Source organism: Thalassophryne amazonica, chromosome 9 (assembly GCF_902500255.1).
Source record: "Thalassophryne amazonica chromosome 9, fThaAma1.1, whole genome shotgun sequence".
Lineage (NCBI taxonomy): Eukaryota > Metazoa > Chordata > Actinopteri > Batrachoidiformes > Batrachoididae > Thalassophryne > Thalassophryne amazonica.
The window spans coordinates 1685946-1704271 of NC_047111.1; the positions used below are offsets into that span (position 1 = coordinate 1685946).

Consider the following 18326-nt stretch of genomic DNA (forward strand, 5'->3'; position numbering starts at 1 on the left):
GCGATCACAGCTGCTGCACAAAACAGTAGCATTTAACTGCTCGGCACATTCAGTGCAGATATATCGAAAATACGTGGAGGAGAATTCCAGTATGTGTACTGAACATCTTATACTGGTGCTTGAGTAATACTGTGACCCGTTATAGAGCCCTAAAGACAACAGTTTTATCTTCAACAGGTCTGCAGAGGAGCAGGCAGTTTAATTATGAACACAGATGGAACAAAGCAGCTTGTGTGTTCTGTGTGATGCCTCACCTTGTTTCTTCTCAGACTTCTTCTCTTGGGCTTTGTCTAAACATCTGTGCAGGTCCTTCATGGTATCCAGCAGCTCTTCAGGGGCCTAGCCATAAATCAATGTTTACATTAATCTTCTAACAAGGTGAACCCATCTCATTGGGTAGAAGGAGTTGTCTTGAGACGATCAGGAGCTGGTTAATCCCTTATCTGTGATGAAATGTCTGAGCATAACCCTTAAGCCAAATTGCCCATCCTGGGAATGACCGCCTACAACCCCTGGCAAAAATTATGGAATCACCGGCCTCGGAAGATGTTCATTCAGTTGTTTAATTTTGTAGAAAAAAGCAGATCACAGACATGACACAAAACTAAAGTCATTTCAAATGGCAACTTTCTGGCTTTAAGAAACACTATAAGAAATCAGGAAAAATAATTGTGGCAGTCAGTAAAGGTTACTTTTTTAGACCAAGCAGAGGGAAAAAAATATGGAATCACTCAATTCTGAGGAAAAAATTATGGAATCACCCTGTAAATTTTCATCCCCAAAACTAACCCCTGCATCAAATCAGATCTGCTCGTTAGTCTGCATCTAAAAAGGAATGATCACACCTTGGAGAGCTGTTGCACCAAGTGGACTGACATGAATCATGGCTCCAACACGAGAGATGTCAATTAAAACAAAGGAGAGGATTATCAAACTCTTAAAAGAGGGTAAATCATCACGCAATGTTGCAAAAGATGTTGGTTGTTCACAGTCAGCTGTGTCTAAACTGATGATATGGGGCTGCATGTCAGGTAAAGGCACTGGGGAGATGGCTGTCATTACATCATCAATAAGTGCACAAGTTTACGTTGATATTTTGGACACTTTTCTTATCCCATCAATTGAAAGGATGTTTGGGGATGATGAAATAATTTTTCAAGATGATAATGCATCTTGCCATAGAGCAAAAACTGTGAAAACATTCCTTGCAAAAAGACATATAGGGTCAATGTCATGGCCTGCAAATAGTCCGGATCTTAATCCAGTTGAAAATCTTTGGTGGAAGTTGAAGAAAATGGTCCATGACAAGGCTCCAACCTGCAAAGCTGATCTGGCAACAGCAATCAGAGAAAGTTGGAGCCAGATTGATGAAGAGTACTGTTTGTCACTCATTAAGTCCATGCCTCAGAGACTGGTGAACGTATGGGAAGCAAGTGAAAGCCCAAAGGGGAGGACTCTGAACTGGTATGCCCATCCCTCAAAGGTAAACCGGAGGGATTGCCTGTGGTGAACTGACACTGAGAAATGACACTGAGACACCCCCTGGGCACCTGGTGTCTTTCAATAGATCGCAGCGAGGGAGCTGCTCTGCTACTTACGACACCCTGACCCAGAATCACGTCGTCTGCAAGTGATTTAGCACCAGGTTCTCCACAAACATGAGTTGCATGGGAGGAGAAGGGCAGCCGCATATCCAGCCGCGCCCCAGTCCAGTCACGAGCGGCTCTGTTCACCCCCCCCCCCCCCCCCCCCCCCCAAGCTATCAGGGGCCAACCGAAAATCCACGGCGCTTCGGTATTGCTTCATCTAGGCAGGATTCTGACTTAGAGGCATTCAGTCATAATCCCACAGATGGCAGCTTCGCACTATTGGCTCCTCAGCCAAGCACATACACCAAATGTCTGAATCTGCGGTTCCTCTCGTACTGAGCAGGAGTAGTAACTTTTCTGACACCACCTGCTTAAAACCCAAAAAGTCAGAAGGATCGTGAGGCCCCGCTTTCACGGTCTGTATTCATACTGAAAATCAAGATCAAGCGACACCCCCTGGGCACAACCTCAGCTGGCTCCTTTCAATGTGAAGGAGCAGCGGGTCTACTCCGAGCTCCACACAGATGACCAAGCTTCTCACCTTATCTCTAAGGGAGACACCAGCCAGTCTCCTAAGGAAGCCCATTTTGGCCACTTGTACCCGCGATTTAGTTCTTTCAGTCATAGGTGAGAGTAGGAACAAAGACTGACCAGTAGCTCGAGAGCTTCGACTTTTGGCTCAGCTCCCTTTTTGTCACAAAAGCACGGAGGAGTGAATGCAATACCGCCCCTGCTGGGCCAATTTACCAGCCAATCTCACTCTCCCTTGTCCCCTCACTCATGAACAAGACCCCGAGGTACTTGAACTCCTTCACTTGAGGTAAGACCTCCTTCTCTACCCGGAGTAGGCAATCCATTGGTTTCCTGCTGAGAACCATGGCCTCAGATTGAGAGGTGCTGATACTCATCCCAGCCGCTTCACACTTGGCCGGTGAACCAATCCACTGAGTGCTGGAGGTAACCTGCCAATAAACCCAACAGGACCATATCATCTGCAAAAAGCAGTGATGAGACCCTGAGCCCACCAAAGTGGAAACCCTCCTCCCCCAGACTATGCCTCGATATGCTGTCCATGAATATCACAAACAGGACTGGTGACGAGACACAGCCAAGAGGCCAATGTGTGGCCAAAATATTGAGCTTGTTTCCCATATACACTCTTGTTGTTGCCAATTCCCTTCTAGAGCCAAACCTAATAATATACAAATAATGAATGTTTATGAGTTCAATGGTATAAATATTTCATGAGGTGAAAGATGGAATGTTCTATTCAATGAGGCAAAGTCAAGTCGAATGGAACATTCCATCTTTCACCGAATTCAAGTTTCAAGTTTGTTTATTTGAATATGTGTACAGTACACAAGACAAGACAAAACAGATTCATTACTACATAAAGAAAGTACATATTCAAAAAGGAATGGGAAGAAGTATAAACTTATTAAACCCATTCCTTTACTCTGAACTTACAATACAACTTAAATCATCATTCGGTCCCTTGGTTACAGTGTTGTTCCCACTTCTGCAATTGATATATTTCATAAGCTCCAAGTTACAATTTATACTCACTTATTTGTGAACATTTCTTGTGCTTTCACAGTTTCAGTCAACTTTTCTATAATTTACACATAAAAAACTCCAACATTGTTTGTCACTGGTGCTTAACAGTCCAACACAAACTTTAAATAGGAGTCAAAAATTGTTCTTAGTCAATTTGGAAAAAAACAATTCTGATGATGTAGTCCGTGATACCTTGCGTTGACTTCGTGTCCCGACTAGGGATGGGTATTGATAAGATTGTATCGATATTGATTACTGTCTCAGATGAGTAGAACCACAGCTGGGTTGAGTCTCCACTTATCCAGTGGCGGTACCGATACCTCTTGTGAATTTTCTGTGTACTAAAAGTAGGCTTTACAGGTTTTCTATGTCAACAGCATTTTATCGAGTCTTAAAAGTAAATAAATATGAAATTGGTCACTGGATCTTTAAACTCTGGACATAATAAACTCTATTTGGTGGATCCTTGATCCCAATAATATAAACAAAATAATAATAATAATAAACAAAATCTATATTTTTTGTCAAAAGCATTTCCTTTCAGACATTATTGGCGTGAATGTCTTTCCATACATCTGAGCTGAGCTCTTACAGCTGCTGTGCTGCACGTCAGGATGTAATTCATAAAGAATGCAGGACGTCTCATTTTGGGAGGAAAAAAAACCATTTTAGTCGATTGTAGTTTATTGTCTGTATTACAATGTTTGTAAGAGGTGTCATTTTATTTAAAGCTGCAATTCATTTTGAAGTTATTAATTCTGAAGTTATTAATTCTGCGCGGATCTCTGTCTCAGCAGAGATCCGTGTAGCGTTTGGAGCTGTGCCAATGGAATGGAGGATGATTCTCGTTTCTTGACTGCAACAAGACAAGAGTCCCAGTTAGTGACTTTAATCCACACAAAAGTCAATCAATCAATCAATCAACTTTTTTTTTATATAGCGCCAAATCACAACAAACAGTTGCCCCAAGGCGCTTTATATTGTAAGGCAAGGCCATACAACAATCATGAAAAACCCCAACGGTCAAAACGACCCCCTGTGAGCAAGCACTTGGCAACAGTGGGAAGGAAAAACTCCCTCTTAACAGGAAGAAACCTCCAGCAGAACCAGGCTCAGGGAGGGGCAGTCTTCTGCTGAGACTGGTTGGGGCTGAGGGAAAGAACCAGGAAAAAGACATGCTGTGGAGGGGGGCAGAGATCGATCACTAATGATTAAATGCGGAGTGATGCATACAGAGCAAAAAGAGAAAGAAACAGTGCATCATGGGAACCCCCCCACAGTCTACGTCTAAAGCAGCATAACCAAGGGATAGTCCAGGGTCACCCGATCCAGCCCTAACTATAAGCCTTAGCGAAAAGGAAAGTTTTAAGCCTAATCTTAAAAGTAGAGAGGGTATCTGTCTCCCTGATCTGAATTGGGAGCTGGTTCCACAGGAGAGGAGCCTGAAAGCTGAAGGCTCTGCCTCCCATTCTACTCTTACAAACCCTAGGAACTACAAGTAAGCCTGCAGTCTGAGAGCGAAGCGCTCTATTAGGGTGATATGGTACTACGAGGTCCCTGAGATAAGATGGGACCTGATTATTCAAAACCTTATAAGTAAGAAGAAGAATTTTAAATTCTATTCTAGAATTAACAGGAAGCCAATGAAGAGAGGCCAACACGGGTGAGATATGCTCTCTCCTGCTAGTCCCCGTCAGTACTCTAGCTGCAGCATTTTGAATTAACTGAAGGCTTTTTAGGGAACTTTTAGGACAACCTGATAATAAAGAATTACAATAGTCCAGCCTAGAGGAAATAAATGCATGAATTAGTTTTTCAGCATCACTCTGAGACAAGACCTTTCTGATTTTAGAGATATTGCGTAAATGCAAAAAGGCAGTCCTACATATTTGTTTAATATGCGCTTTGAATGACATATCCTGATCAAAAATGACTCCAAGATTTCTCACAGTATTACTAGAGGTCAGGGAAATGCCATCCAGAGTAAAGATCTGGTTAGACACCATGCTTCTAAGATTTGTGGGGCCAAGTACAATAACTTCAGTTTTATCTGAGTTTAAAAGCAGGAAATTAGAGGTCATCCATGTCTTTATGTCTGTAAGACAATCCTGCAGTTTAGCTAATTGGTGTGTGTCCTCTGGCTTCATGGATAGATAAAGCTGGGTATCATCTGCGTAACAATGAAAATTTAAGCAATACCGTCTAATAATACTGCCTAAGGGAAGCATGTATAAAGTGAATAAAATTGGTCCTAGCACAGAACCTTGTGGAACTCCATAATTAACTTTAGTCTGTGAAGAAGATTCCCCATTTACATGAACAAACTGTAATCTATTAGACAAATATGATTCAAACCACCGCAGCGCAGTGCCTTTAATACCTATGACATGCTCTAATCTCTGTAATAAAATTTTATGGTCAACAGTATCAAAAGCAGCACTGAGGTCCAACAGAACAAGCACAGAGATAAGTCCACTGTCCGAAGCCATAAGAAGATCATTTGTAACCTTCACTAATGCTGTTTCTGTACTATGATGAATTCTAAAACCTGACTGAACCTCTTCAAATAGACCATTCCTCTGCAGGTGATCAGTTAGCTGTTTTACAACTACAAAAGTGACTCACAATTAACATATTTTAATGGCTTTGAGAGGGGTTAAGAAGGGGAATTTCCGTTTCTGAAGGGAAGCGACTCAAAGAACCAACGAGCCACTGGATCGAAGCATTGCTTCATTGGTTCACACTTCAAAGTGGAGTCGCGCTGCAGAAATAGTTGATTACAGACCTGCTGAAGGGTCTGTAATCAACGTAGAGGAATGATCATTTTCCTGACAAACACCCTCAAAAACAACGGCCACTCTGAAGGACCAATAAGGGAATTGTTAAGCAAAAAGACTAGTGATATCGGTGGATCGAATAATTTCTTAACAATACCCAAAAAGAACCGGTTCTCGACACCCAACCCTAGTCCAGACTGCTGTCTGCTTTCCTCAGTCCAGCGAAAAATTGCATCAGGAATTTGTCCAGGTTTTCATCCTAACTTCATCCTCTTCATCCTAACAGCTCTTCATGCCTCCAGATGGCTTACGGCGTGGAGGATTTGTTTTTTTGTATTAGAAGAATTAGCAGTGTCATTTAGCTGAGAACCACGGCGTCAGATTTAGAGGTGCTGATCCTCATCCCAGCCGCTTCACACTTGGCTGTGAACCGATCCAGTGAGTCAATCAATCAATCAATCAACTTTTTTCTTGTATAGCGCCAAATCACAACAAACAGTTGCCCCAAGGCGCTCCACATTGCAAGGCAAGGCCATACAATAATTATGAAACACAGTCTACGTCTAAAGCAACATAACCAAGGGATGGTCCAGGGTCACCCGATCCAGCCCTAACTATAAGCCTTAGCGAAAAGGAAAGTTTTAAGCCTAATCTTAAAAGTAGAGAGGGTATCTGTCTCCCTGATCTGAATTGGGAGCTGGTTCCACAGGAGAGGAGCCTGAAAGCTGAAGGCTCTGCCTCCCATTCTACTCTTACAAACCCTAGGAACTACAAGTAAGCCCGCAGTCTGAGAGCGAAGCGCTCTAATGGGGTAATATGGTACTATGAGGTCCCTAAGATAAGATGGGACCTGATTATTCAAACCCTTATAAGTAAGAAGAAGAATTTTAAATTCTATTCTAGCATTAACAGGAAGCCAATGAAGGGAGGCCAACACGGGTGAGATATGCTCTCTCCTGCTAGTCCCCGTCAGTACTCTAGCTGCAGCATTCTGAACCAACTGAAGGCTTTTTAGGGAACTTTTAGGACAACCTGATAATAATGAATTACAATAGTCCAGCCTAGAGGAAACAAATGCATGAATTAGTTTTTCAGCATCACTCTGAGACAAGACCTTTCTGATTTTAGAGATATTGCGTAAATGCAAAAAGGCAGTCCTACATATTTGTTTAATATGCGCTTTGAATGACATATCCTGATCAAAAATAACTCCAAGATTTCTCACAGTATTACTAGAGATCAGGGAAATGCCATCCAGAGTAACGATCTGGTTAGACACCATGCTTCTAAGATTTGTGGGGCCAAGTACAATAACTTCAGTTTTATCTGAGTTTAAAAGCAGGAAATTAGAGGTCATCCATGTCTTTATGTCTGTAAGACAATCCTGCAGTTTAGCTAATTGGTGCGTATCCTCTGGCTTCATGGATAGATAAAGCTGGGTATCATCTGCGTAACAATGAAAATTTAAGCAATACCGTCTAATAATACTGCCCAAGGGAAGCATGTATAAAGTGAATAAAATTGGTCCTAGCACAGAACCTTGTGGAACTCCATAATTAACTTTAGTCTGTGAAGAAGATTCCCCATTTACATGAACAAACTGTAATCTATTAGACAAATATGATTCAAACCACCGCAGCGCAATGCCTTTAATACCTATGACATGCTCTAATCTCTGTAATAAAATTTTATGGTCAACAGTATCAAAAGCAGCACTGAGGTCCAACAGAACAAGCACAGAGATAAGTCCACTGTCCGAAGCCATAAGAAGATCATTTGTAACCTTCACTAATGCTGTTTCTGTACTATGATGAATTCTAAAACCTGACAAACTCTTCAAATAGACCATTCCTCTGCAGGTGATCAGTTAGCTGTTTTACAACTACCCTCTCAAGAATCTTTGAGAGAAAAGGAAGGTTGGAGATTGGCCTATAATTAGCTAAGATAGCTGGGTCAAGTGATGGCTTTTTAAGTAATGGTTTAATTACTGCCACCTTAAAGGCCTGTGGTACATAACCAACTAACAAAGATAGATTGATCATATTTAAGATTGAAGCATTAAATAATGGTAGGACTTCCTTGAGCAGCCTGGCAGGAATGGGGTCTAATAAACATGTTGATGGTTTGGATGAAGTAACTAATGAAAATAACTCAGACAGAACAATCGGAGAGAAAGAGTCAACCGGCCGATGAAGCCAACAGGACCATATCATTTGTCTGCCAGCAATACAAACTCCGCCATGTTTAACTAAACACTGCCCCCCACTAGTGGGCAGTAGTTGCAGTGTGCAATGGCACAAAATGCATGGAACCAAATTTACACAGTACATGCAATGCAAAATAAATGGGAAGAATAAGCCATGTCACGCGACACACATGGGTGCTGGTAAGAAACTTTTTTCCATTTAACGGGTTGTGCAGTGAAGTGGCACACAAAGTCCTCTAGGCGGATCCGGGGGCATGCTCTCCACATTTTTTTTTTTTAAATGTTGTATTGTGGTTGATTCTTGACACATAACTCTTACTTAGAAAAATCAGTGTTCCCCGTTATATCTGAACAAGATATAATCCTAAAAAGTGATTTTTTTTTTCTACGTATAAAGTGTATCTTTGACTACAAGAGAAGTTGTACCCAGTGATACTTACCAGTTTTTTTTGGGGTTTTTTTTTAAATGGTACCACCATAACCCAATATATCATAATATAATAAGACACTGTTTAAATAAATGTATATGAAATAATAAAAACTTCCAAATCAATGATCATTCTCTAGCTCAAAATATGAGATCAAATAAAAGTTAACTATGATTTGTTCATATTTTCCATTTTTTGCCAATGACTGAAGCTCTGAACCGAAGCTCAGAGTGACCGAAGCCCTGAACCGAAGCTCACAGCACAGCTTGTCAGCTGGACCACATGATCCTCCTCTGCTTTTTTATGAATTTTACAAGTTGTTATTTGAAGAATGAACTCTTATTTGGCAGTGTAAATGTGTTAAAGCCTATCGACCCTGCTCTGAAGGACTACCTACAGGTTTGTGATCGTATGACTGTGTTGTTTTTGTTGAAACGGTGAGTGTGGAGTTTGTTGGCGACAGCTTGAACTTTAGCCAACAGAGGTGCCTTTGGCCACTGTTGTGGAAACACAAACAAATATGCAAGCGCCCAGTGAAACCTAGACGTTATTTATTTATTTTACTTTTGCTAGTGGCTGGGGATGTAGAACTTCATCCCGGTCCCAGGTCGGGTCAATATCCTTGCATTGTGTGTCAGAAGAATGTAGGAGCGAATCAGACTGCACTGTGTTGTGACGCATGTGACATTTGGTCACATCGCCTGTGCCTGGATGTGCCCCTTGCAGAATATTGCCGACTGGGAGTCGACTGCCAGCATTCTTGGACTTGTTTTTCACCCTTGATGATTCCTTGAGTGGAAGTCAGGATATCTCAAGTCCAGTGGTCCATGTTCCACAGCAAAGGGATGAGGCACAGATCGATCCTACCATCTATTAACAGATGAATAACAGAGGTTTGAACTCTATCAATGTGAACACACGTAGTTTACTTACCAAGCTAGAAGAACTGAGAATCTTTGCCAGCCAAACAAATCTAAATTCAGCAGTGACAGAAGTCACAAAAATGTGGCTTGATCACTCTGTGTTAAATGCGGAGGTTGAGATAGCGGGATATTATTTTGTGTGCAAGGACTGGAAGCGAGACGGTGTTGGTGTGGGAGCTTACATCAAGAGCCACATCACATTCGATCGTAGGTCTGAGCTATGCTTTGAACTGCTGTTACCTCAGACTCAGCCAATCATTGTTGGGGTATGTTATCATCCTCTGAAACAAATGGATTACTTTGGTAAACTTGAACAATCATGTCTGGCTTGTGGTAACTTTGCAACACGTGAATGTACTCTATCAGGTGGTTTTAATGTTGACTGGAAAGCAAAAAATGGTAATGCATTACGTAAATCACTTTCAACTTCACTCAGCTGATAGCTGACCCAACCAGGGTAACTCCAAGTTCTTCAGTGATTTTGGATTTGATTATAGTAAGATTTCTCATAGCGGCGTTTCCAGTATTGCAGTTAGTGTATAGCACCAGCTAATGTAAGAGGAAACTGGTGCACAAACATACATGTAAAAACCTTTGTTACATGCAGAATTACTCTGAAGATTTGTTGGAAACTGAACTTGAACAGGTTGACTGGAGTGCTGTATTTCAAAGTGAAACAGTAGATGGAGCCTTGTGTGCTTTCAAATCTATTACATCTGTGCGTATGAAAAATACAGATCCCTGGATGACTCCAGAAATCCTTCCTTTGGTAAACAAGAAAAATAAAGCATCTTGCAAGTTTGTTTAAACTAAAGAGTCAAGCTGGTATGAAATGTTCAATAAGTTAAGAAACAAAGTAAATTATGCAAAGAAGAAGGCAAAATCAGAGTATTATAAAGACAAGGTAGAAGAATTTAAAACTCAACCTAAAAAACTGTGGAATGTTTTAAAGATGCATGATATTGGTCTACTTAATAATGGTAGTATTACCTTTGATAAAATGAAGGTGGCAAATATATTTAACAATTACTTTTAAACAATAGCATTCAATCTGGTCGATCATCTGCTGTAAAGTTCTAGTAAATATGGTTCAAAACATGTTGAATGCTTTCATAAAAGTAAAAATGTTCAACCAAATTCCTTTTGTTTGCAGGGGGTGACTAGTGACAATGTGTTGGACCATTTGTTGATGTTGACCCTAAATTTGACCAAGACCACAGGTTTGGATACTTTACCGGCAAGATTTCTTAAAGACAATGCTAAATAAGTTCATTGCAAATCCACTAACTTATATTTTAAATTTGTCAATTTCTAGTGGTAAACTACCTTCAGAACTGAAATCTGCTAGAATCACCCTATATTCTAGAAGAACTCTAAGCCTGAAGCAGGTAACTACAGGCCAGTCTCAATATTGAGCATTTTATCGAAAATATTTTAGAAAATTTTTTCAATCAAGTTGATCATTATTTGTGCGACAAGTTATGAGTTCCAGTCTGGTGATCTTATAGCTGACAAAGTGATCAGCAAGGCAAATGCAATCACAATATTACACAGACACCTGCGTGATCCATTTATTGGATTATTTAAAATCTGAACAAGACAAAGGCAAGTATTACACTTTTAGATTTACAAAAAGCCTTTGATACCGTGGATCATAAAATGCTCTTGGTTAACCCTTAAATGGTCAAGCACATTTTTTGAAAATTAATTATTTGCTATTTTCTAATGTATCAAGGCTATAATAACACTTCAATGATTTTTATCAAAATATGATCTTTATTTTCAATTTTACACTTTTCCATCTTTTAAAATATTTAATTTTTAACTTTGAAAACATTACAATTAATTAGCTACTCTCTTTCAAATCTTGCACACAACTTTTGTAAAAAAAAAAAGAGTTGAAAAACAGTTGATGATTCACATTCACATGTATTGAGCACCGGAAACTAACTAATGGTGCGTTTACACATAAGCAAGACGCGTTACGAATGTCATTTTTCTGTCATTTGTGACACATTCCTGACATTCTTAATGTGACTTAATGCCTCTGAACAGGTTTCTTAATAGTGCGTGTTGGTGCGTGATATTCTTGATATTCGTGGAGCATGTTTTTGTCTGTCAAAAAATCTTCCACGAATGTCACACACCACCCTCATTTCGTCTCATGTCGTGGAGGTCGCAGCTGAGCGTATTGATCCATCTTGATGAGTATTGATCCTTAACAGAACGTGACAACATTCGTAGTGGTTCCTGTGATGGTTCTTGGAGCCCAAACTGTCACGCGTTATTACGAAGTGACACGGAAACTGTCAAGTTTTGACACAACTTGTAACGCAGCGTCACATTTCACTGCGCGCTACGATGAATCAGTTTTCTGTCACGTGCGCACAATTAAACTCGGCTCCAAATGTTGGTCCACAGTTCCTGCTGAAGCTCCTCAGGACGCTCCTGCAGGTGTTCCACCTGCTGTTGTAACCGATGAGCGGGAGAACAAGTCTGAGCCAGAGGAGCGAGAGGAGATTCACGTGCAGCCAGACATCTCTGCACCTCCTCCAGTCCGGTGGAGGAAGAAGCGCACGCACAGTTAAACCCTGCTGCACCGCATTCAGTTTGATTGCTGACACCAAGTCGGCTAAAAGTCAAATTTCAGTGCTCTTCAGCGCTCTCCTGCAGGTGTTCCACCTGCTGCATGCGCCTGATGTTTGGGAAAACGCCCGACATGAGAGCCGCATGAAGCCACACATCTGGCTCTGTCCTCCTCCTCCTCTCTGCACCACTCCACGGCACAGAGCCCAACTACGCATGCAGTCACAAAGTTCTTTTGAAAAACTGGAGCGATCTGAATTCGGATGGATGAATATGGGTGTGTGTGTGGAGACAATTCGCCTCGTTCACAACGTGACAGAACTTGCACTGTTATGCGCAATAGCGCACAACAACGCGGAACACTATTCTTGACCGTGCGTAATGGTTCCTGATAATTCTCCAGCAACACGTGCCATTAATGCTAACGTGTGATAACAGGTTGCAGCAGTTCCTGAGGACACCTGATGCCTCTGCCCCGAATCATCACATTCGTGATCAGCGGCCAAGAATGTGTACTTTGTGGCATTCGTGACTTGCCGTCGTTATGTGTAAATGCAGCATAACATGAATACACAAACACACTAACGTATGTACAGAAAAGATCTTACTCCTGTTCTAACCGTAACATCTTCCCTCTGGAGCTTTTACACTAACAACTAGAGCTGAAATAACTAATCAATTAAAATCAATTATTAAAATAGTTGCCAAACTAATTTAGTCATCAATTAGTTGCTAAATAATTTTGTTTTACCACAAATGTTTCATTTCTTCCATATAATCAACCGAGCTTTGCTTTGAATCTTGAACCAATGAAGCAGTGCTTCAAGCGGCTGCTTCGTTGGTTTCATTTGTTTTATTTCACTTTATCTTAATTTTTCCCCACTAAAACCCTAAAGAGCATATGTCTGTGAGGAATATTTACCTTTTTTTATGTTAAACTGACCTGTTATGGTCTTCTGAAACAGTTGATAGATGTATTTTATGCTAACGCAGATGCTAATGTGTTAGCATGTCTATGACGTTTTCAATGTTAAAGTTAGCATTAAGCTGCTGGCATTTCAGCATGTTTGTGCATTTGTTTTCTGTATAATAATTAATGGCTCAGTGTTTGTTGTCGTAAAAGAGTCAAATGTATTACAAATTATAATATTTTTTCATTTATTTCTATTTATATATTAGTAATAATAGCAACAATAATAATAGTAATAATAACTAATAATGCTACAATACAATTTTAGAGAAAGAGACATGAGTCACATGTGTCATTGTGAAATGACCACATAGTTTACAATTTATCCAGAGAATGTTGCACATATAATGAGTCAGCTACAGTTTTTGATTTAGGTTTGATGGTTAACTGGTTATGCTAATTGCTCATTTGCAGCAACAAAAATACCTCTTTTTCACCATATATTTTAGAACATTTACGAGGTCTGTCAATAAAGTAACGGTCCTTTTTATTTTTTTCAAAAACTATATGGATTTCATTCATATGTTTTTACGTCAGACATGCTTGAACCCTCGTGCGCATGCGTGAGTTTTTCCACGCCTGTCAGTGACGTCATTCGCCTGTGAGCACTCCTTGTGGGAGGAGTCGTCCAGCCCCTCGTCGGAATTCCTTTGTCTGAGAAGTTGCTGAGAGACTGGCGCTTTGTTTGATCAAAATTTTTTCTAAACCTGTGAGGCACATCGAAGCCAACCAATTCTTCACATCCTGCAAACAGGCCAGCAAAGTCACTGTGCTTCCTGATTTGAGGGGCAGATAAATCTGCAGGTCATCCGCAAAACAGTGGAAGGTAATATTCTATTTTTTAAGAATATTACCAAGAGGCAAAATGTATAAAGAAAACAAAACCAGGTCCAGGACCAAACCCTGGGGAACTCCACAGGTCAGAGGCGCTGAACCAGATGAGTAAGGCCCCAGATGTACAGAAAAAGTCCTGTTATCCAAGTAAGACTTGAACCAACATAGGGCTGTGCCTTTGATACCCACAAACTGTTCAAGGCGAAAAATTAAAATTAGATGGTTGGGGGGGGGGGGTTGTAAGATGGCATAAAACGGCACAGCACAACAACTGGAGTGAGACTCGACAGCGTGGCGTTTCAAGTAATGGAAAAAAACCTGCTGGATTTAATGTAATATGAACAAATAAAAAAAAGCGTTAACGACAACAGCTCCTGGCGGACGTGGATATCCGGAACCGACAACAGTGGATTGCATAGCGGATTTAGAAAACTACATCAATCACTACTTCCAGACCTGCTGCTCGGACATGGCTTCTCCAGTACACAAGACGACAACAACCCATGTAAACGTGAGAAAAAGGATTACTCTACAGACACGGAGGATCTCCAGACAACAGAGGTGGAGGTAAACGTGTTCCGTTTCCATCAACACGAAGTTGGATTCGCTCATGACGTTACACACGGAGATTAAAGACATTCAGGTAAGCCTCAACTTTGCATATGAAAAAAATAGAATGGCTGTGGCCTGAAAATAAACCACTCAAAGCATTGGTGGAGTTATTAACCCAAAAAAGACACGCTAACCAAAGAAAACAAGAAAACAAATGAAATAATACTGGATAAGTCTAGGAGCATGCGTGATAACGTCATTTTCTCAGGGATACCAGAAAACCGCGCCTCAGATGATCCAGAAACCCTTGCAGCGCATGGCCTCGATTTGCCCTAATTAAATAAATACATTAATGCTGTCTCAACAAAAACCTGAGGTTTTGGAAAAGAAAAAAAGTAAAAGAAAAGACCTTTGCTTAAAATTAAAAAAAAAATGCATCAGTATTCTTTTATTCATATATAAAAAACGTCTGCTGTTTGTATTGATTAATCAAAGAAAATGCTTTGCATATAATCATTCCATTTCATTGACATGTGTTCCTTGCAACTAATGTGTGTTTAAGTGTGATCTTTCTGCATTATCAATATGTGTATGGTGAAGTTTTCTGTTTATCCAAAGGATGTGTTTAAGTGACTATTAATAATGTGTATCTATTCGAGTGTCTTAGAACAAACAGTATGCCAAAATAATTAATGTGTTTAAATACACTCAACAAAAATATAAATGCAACACTTTTGGTTTTGCTCCCATTTTGTATGAGATGAACTCAAAGATCTAAAACTTTTTCCACATACACAATATCACCATTTCCCTCAAATATTGTTCACAAACCAGTCTAAATCTGTGATAGTGATTGATTGATAGTGAGCACTTCTCCTTTGCTGAGATAATCCATCCCACCTCACAGGTGCGTTTATATTTGTGTTGAGTGTAATTGAATCATTTTTGTCTGCCTTTCTAACACATGAATTTTTCTGTGAAATTACACACCCTAAATGGGTGAAGTTTTTGCTCTCTTGGAGCGCTCTGCAAAACCTCTCTTGCAACTCTATTCCTCTCTTCTTTTCTTAAAAACGCTTAATTTCATTTTTGGGTGAACAAGGCCCCATGCTAAATAAGCTAAAGCTACCACGTGGCTTCAGTGATTCATTGTTATTCTTTGACAAACTTAAAGTAATAACCTGATGCTTCAAGTCTTTCGAATTTTAAAGAGAACTTCTGAGCTGAACTTTTCAAAATAATAGCAAATTTACAGAAAAGCGACTTTCCTTTTCTGTAGGCTAATTTTACAACGCTGCTTTTAAAGTTTTTACTTTTCCTAAATTCACAAAGACTTTTAATCTGTCTTCAACAAACCTTGTAAAAGCTACCAGAAACTATTTTCAACTATTTTCAACGCCTTCCACCTCTGGGGTCCAACAAGCTGACGACCTGACTGCAAGCAGCCATCCTGTCAGTAAAGCCAGCTGACACACGCCTTTGGGATCACCCGAGGAGACTGCTGAGTTAACCCCTGACCCAAGTAAGCATGCTGCAAAGAGCCTACATCAACGACGGACAGACGGGTCGTCCAAACCACCTCTTCAACAGATCAGCTAAGTGACCCAGTTAAAGGTTCCAGAAAAAGGGTTTGTTGTTAATGGAACATATTCATGTTAGTTTAATAATTTTCTTAAAATTAATTGGCTTCAAATTTCACCACTAAATTCTAATCAGATTTATTTAAAATCTTTAAGTTTAATCTCTTTCTTTCACGTCTCATGAGTAAGCAAACTGTGTCCATAAATGAACTTATTTAATCACTGTCCACAAAAATGCCAGTAAACTGTTCATTTCTTGTATAATTGTAAATAAAATGTAAATATTTCTGCTGTGGTTCATTGGTGTTCAGAAGGAAACCTTTGGTCAATCATATCGTAGAATTCAGACTTTCAGACCCAAGACTGATTAATTTGAGACTGATTGATTAATTTGAGACTGATAAATTAATGAATGTTTGAATTAAAGTACCTATGCTATAAATAGGTGGTGCCCTGAGTAAATTAAATATTAAATAATAATTATTAAACTCTAAAATTGTTAATTATTTTGGTGACCCATTAAATGAGGTCTAAGCCAGTCTAATTCAATTTGGGAGTTTAACAATACTTTCACTACATTAAATTGGTGCCCATGTGAGGTGTGATTCATTCCAAATAATTTAATTTTGTTACATGTATTTTGGTCCCCCGCGTGTGAGGCGATTTAGAATTTCGCTACACCCTTTTAAGACTTCATGGTTTCCAAGCTCAAACTTCCCTCAGCTCGTGTTGACAACATCACGTTTCATCGAGGGTCCACAGACTTGTGGACCCAAGAGCAGAAGACCTCGGCCCATCATCATCAAACTGGAACATTACAAACATAAAGACCTTATTAACGCAAAGCCAGAGAGCTCACAGGGACCAACTTGTGAATAAAGATTCAGATGGCTCTATAAATAAAAATAAAATAAACACTGGTTAATTTAGAATGTGTGTACCAAATTCTATGCTGTTATCACCAGGGCTTGGGAAATGAAAATTGTGAAATCCGAGGAAAATTCGCAGGGGGTAGATTGTAGAATATTTTTTTTTTTAAATCAGGGTAAAATATCAATAACATACCTAATAATAAAAAGCCACATTCTTGTGTAAATTCCTGTAAATCCACTCAAAGCCACAGTGTCTTTTTCCCATGAAAAAAGTCTACATTAATAAAAACTAATTTACATTGTTGTGTAAATTCATGTAGCCTAAATTCATTAATAAAAAATAATTTACATTGTTGTGTAAATTCATGTAGCCTAAATTCATTAATAAAAACTAATTTACATTGTTGTGTAAATTCATGTAGCCTAAATTCATTAATAAAAAATAATTTACACTGTTGTGTAAATTCATGTAGCCTAAATTCATTAATAAAAAATAATTTACATTGTTGTGTAAATTCATGTAGCCTAAATTCATTAATAAAAAATAATTTACATTGTTGTGTAAATTCATGTAGCCTAAATTCATTAATAAAAAATAATTTACATTGTTGTGTAAATTCATGTAGCCTAAATTCATTAATAAAAAATAATTTACATTGTTGTGTAAATTCATGTAGCCTAAATTCATTCAAAGCCACAATGTCTTTTTTCATCATCAAAGAAAGTCGAGATTAATGAAAGAAAAAAAGGCACATAATCTTTTCTGAAATTCTGTTTGAACAGCACAATGTTTATTTTCCAGAGAGAAAAAAAATTCTTACCAGTTCACTTTTCCCGTTTATCTTTCAGGTGTGTTGATGAAACAAGAAACAATTCCACGGATTCTTGTCCTTATCAGACTTTTTCAAAACGTCTTTCTCGCCATCTTCACTCTGTCTGATGTCGCTCCGTGACAGACATGCTGCTAAATTCTTCTTTTAAAAACTTGAAAGTTCTAAAAGTTTGCGATGTCCACATGCTACGTTTAGCTAAGCTTCGCATTAGAGAAACACAGCGTCACCGCAGCAACCAACCAGTCCCGCTTTACTGTCGTAACAGCCAGGCTTTGAGTGGCATTTATTTTCCTCGAAACTCTGCGGATCCGAGGAAACTGATTTGTATCTGTAACACACAGATCAGTGTCCACGGACTTATAAAACTTGCATGATGTCGTAAAAAAAAAGAGAATGCTTTGCGATAAGCATTTTAAAAACTCAGTAACTATCACGATTAAAGAGTACCACACTGACACTCCCGCACCCCTCCCCATGATGAAATCTGTGGAATTCTGCTGAGTTTTCACAGCCCTGTATCACAAAATTAATTTTTTTTAATGGAAATTTTAACTAAGCTGCACCACTATCAGTTTCCTTGTGAAATTAAATTAAAAACAGATGAGCAAAATGGATACGA

General features: G+C 39.4%; 1 protein-coding gene across 4 annotated transcripts in view; it reads right to left on the reverse strand.

Moving 5' to 3' along the window:
• mybbp1a (MYB binding protein (P160) 1a) overlaps window positions 1–18326 on the reverse strand; it is a 282215-nt gene that overhangs the window by 161762 nt on the left and 102127 nt on the right. For all 4 annotated transcript variants that reach the window (XM_034177480.1, XM_034177481.1, XM_034177479.1 and 1 more), the window contains exon 14: window positions 255–339. In XM_034177480.1, the coding sequence (XP_034033371.1) occupies window positions 255–339 (85 nt within the window). The remainder of the gene's footprint in view (window positions 1–254; window positions 340–18326) is intronic.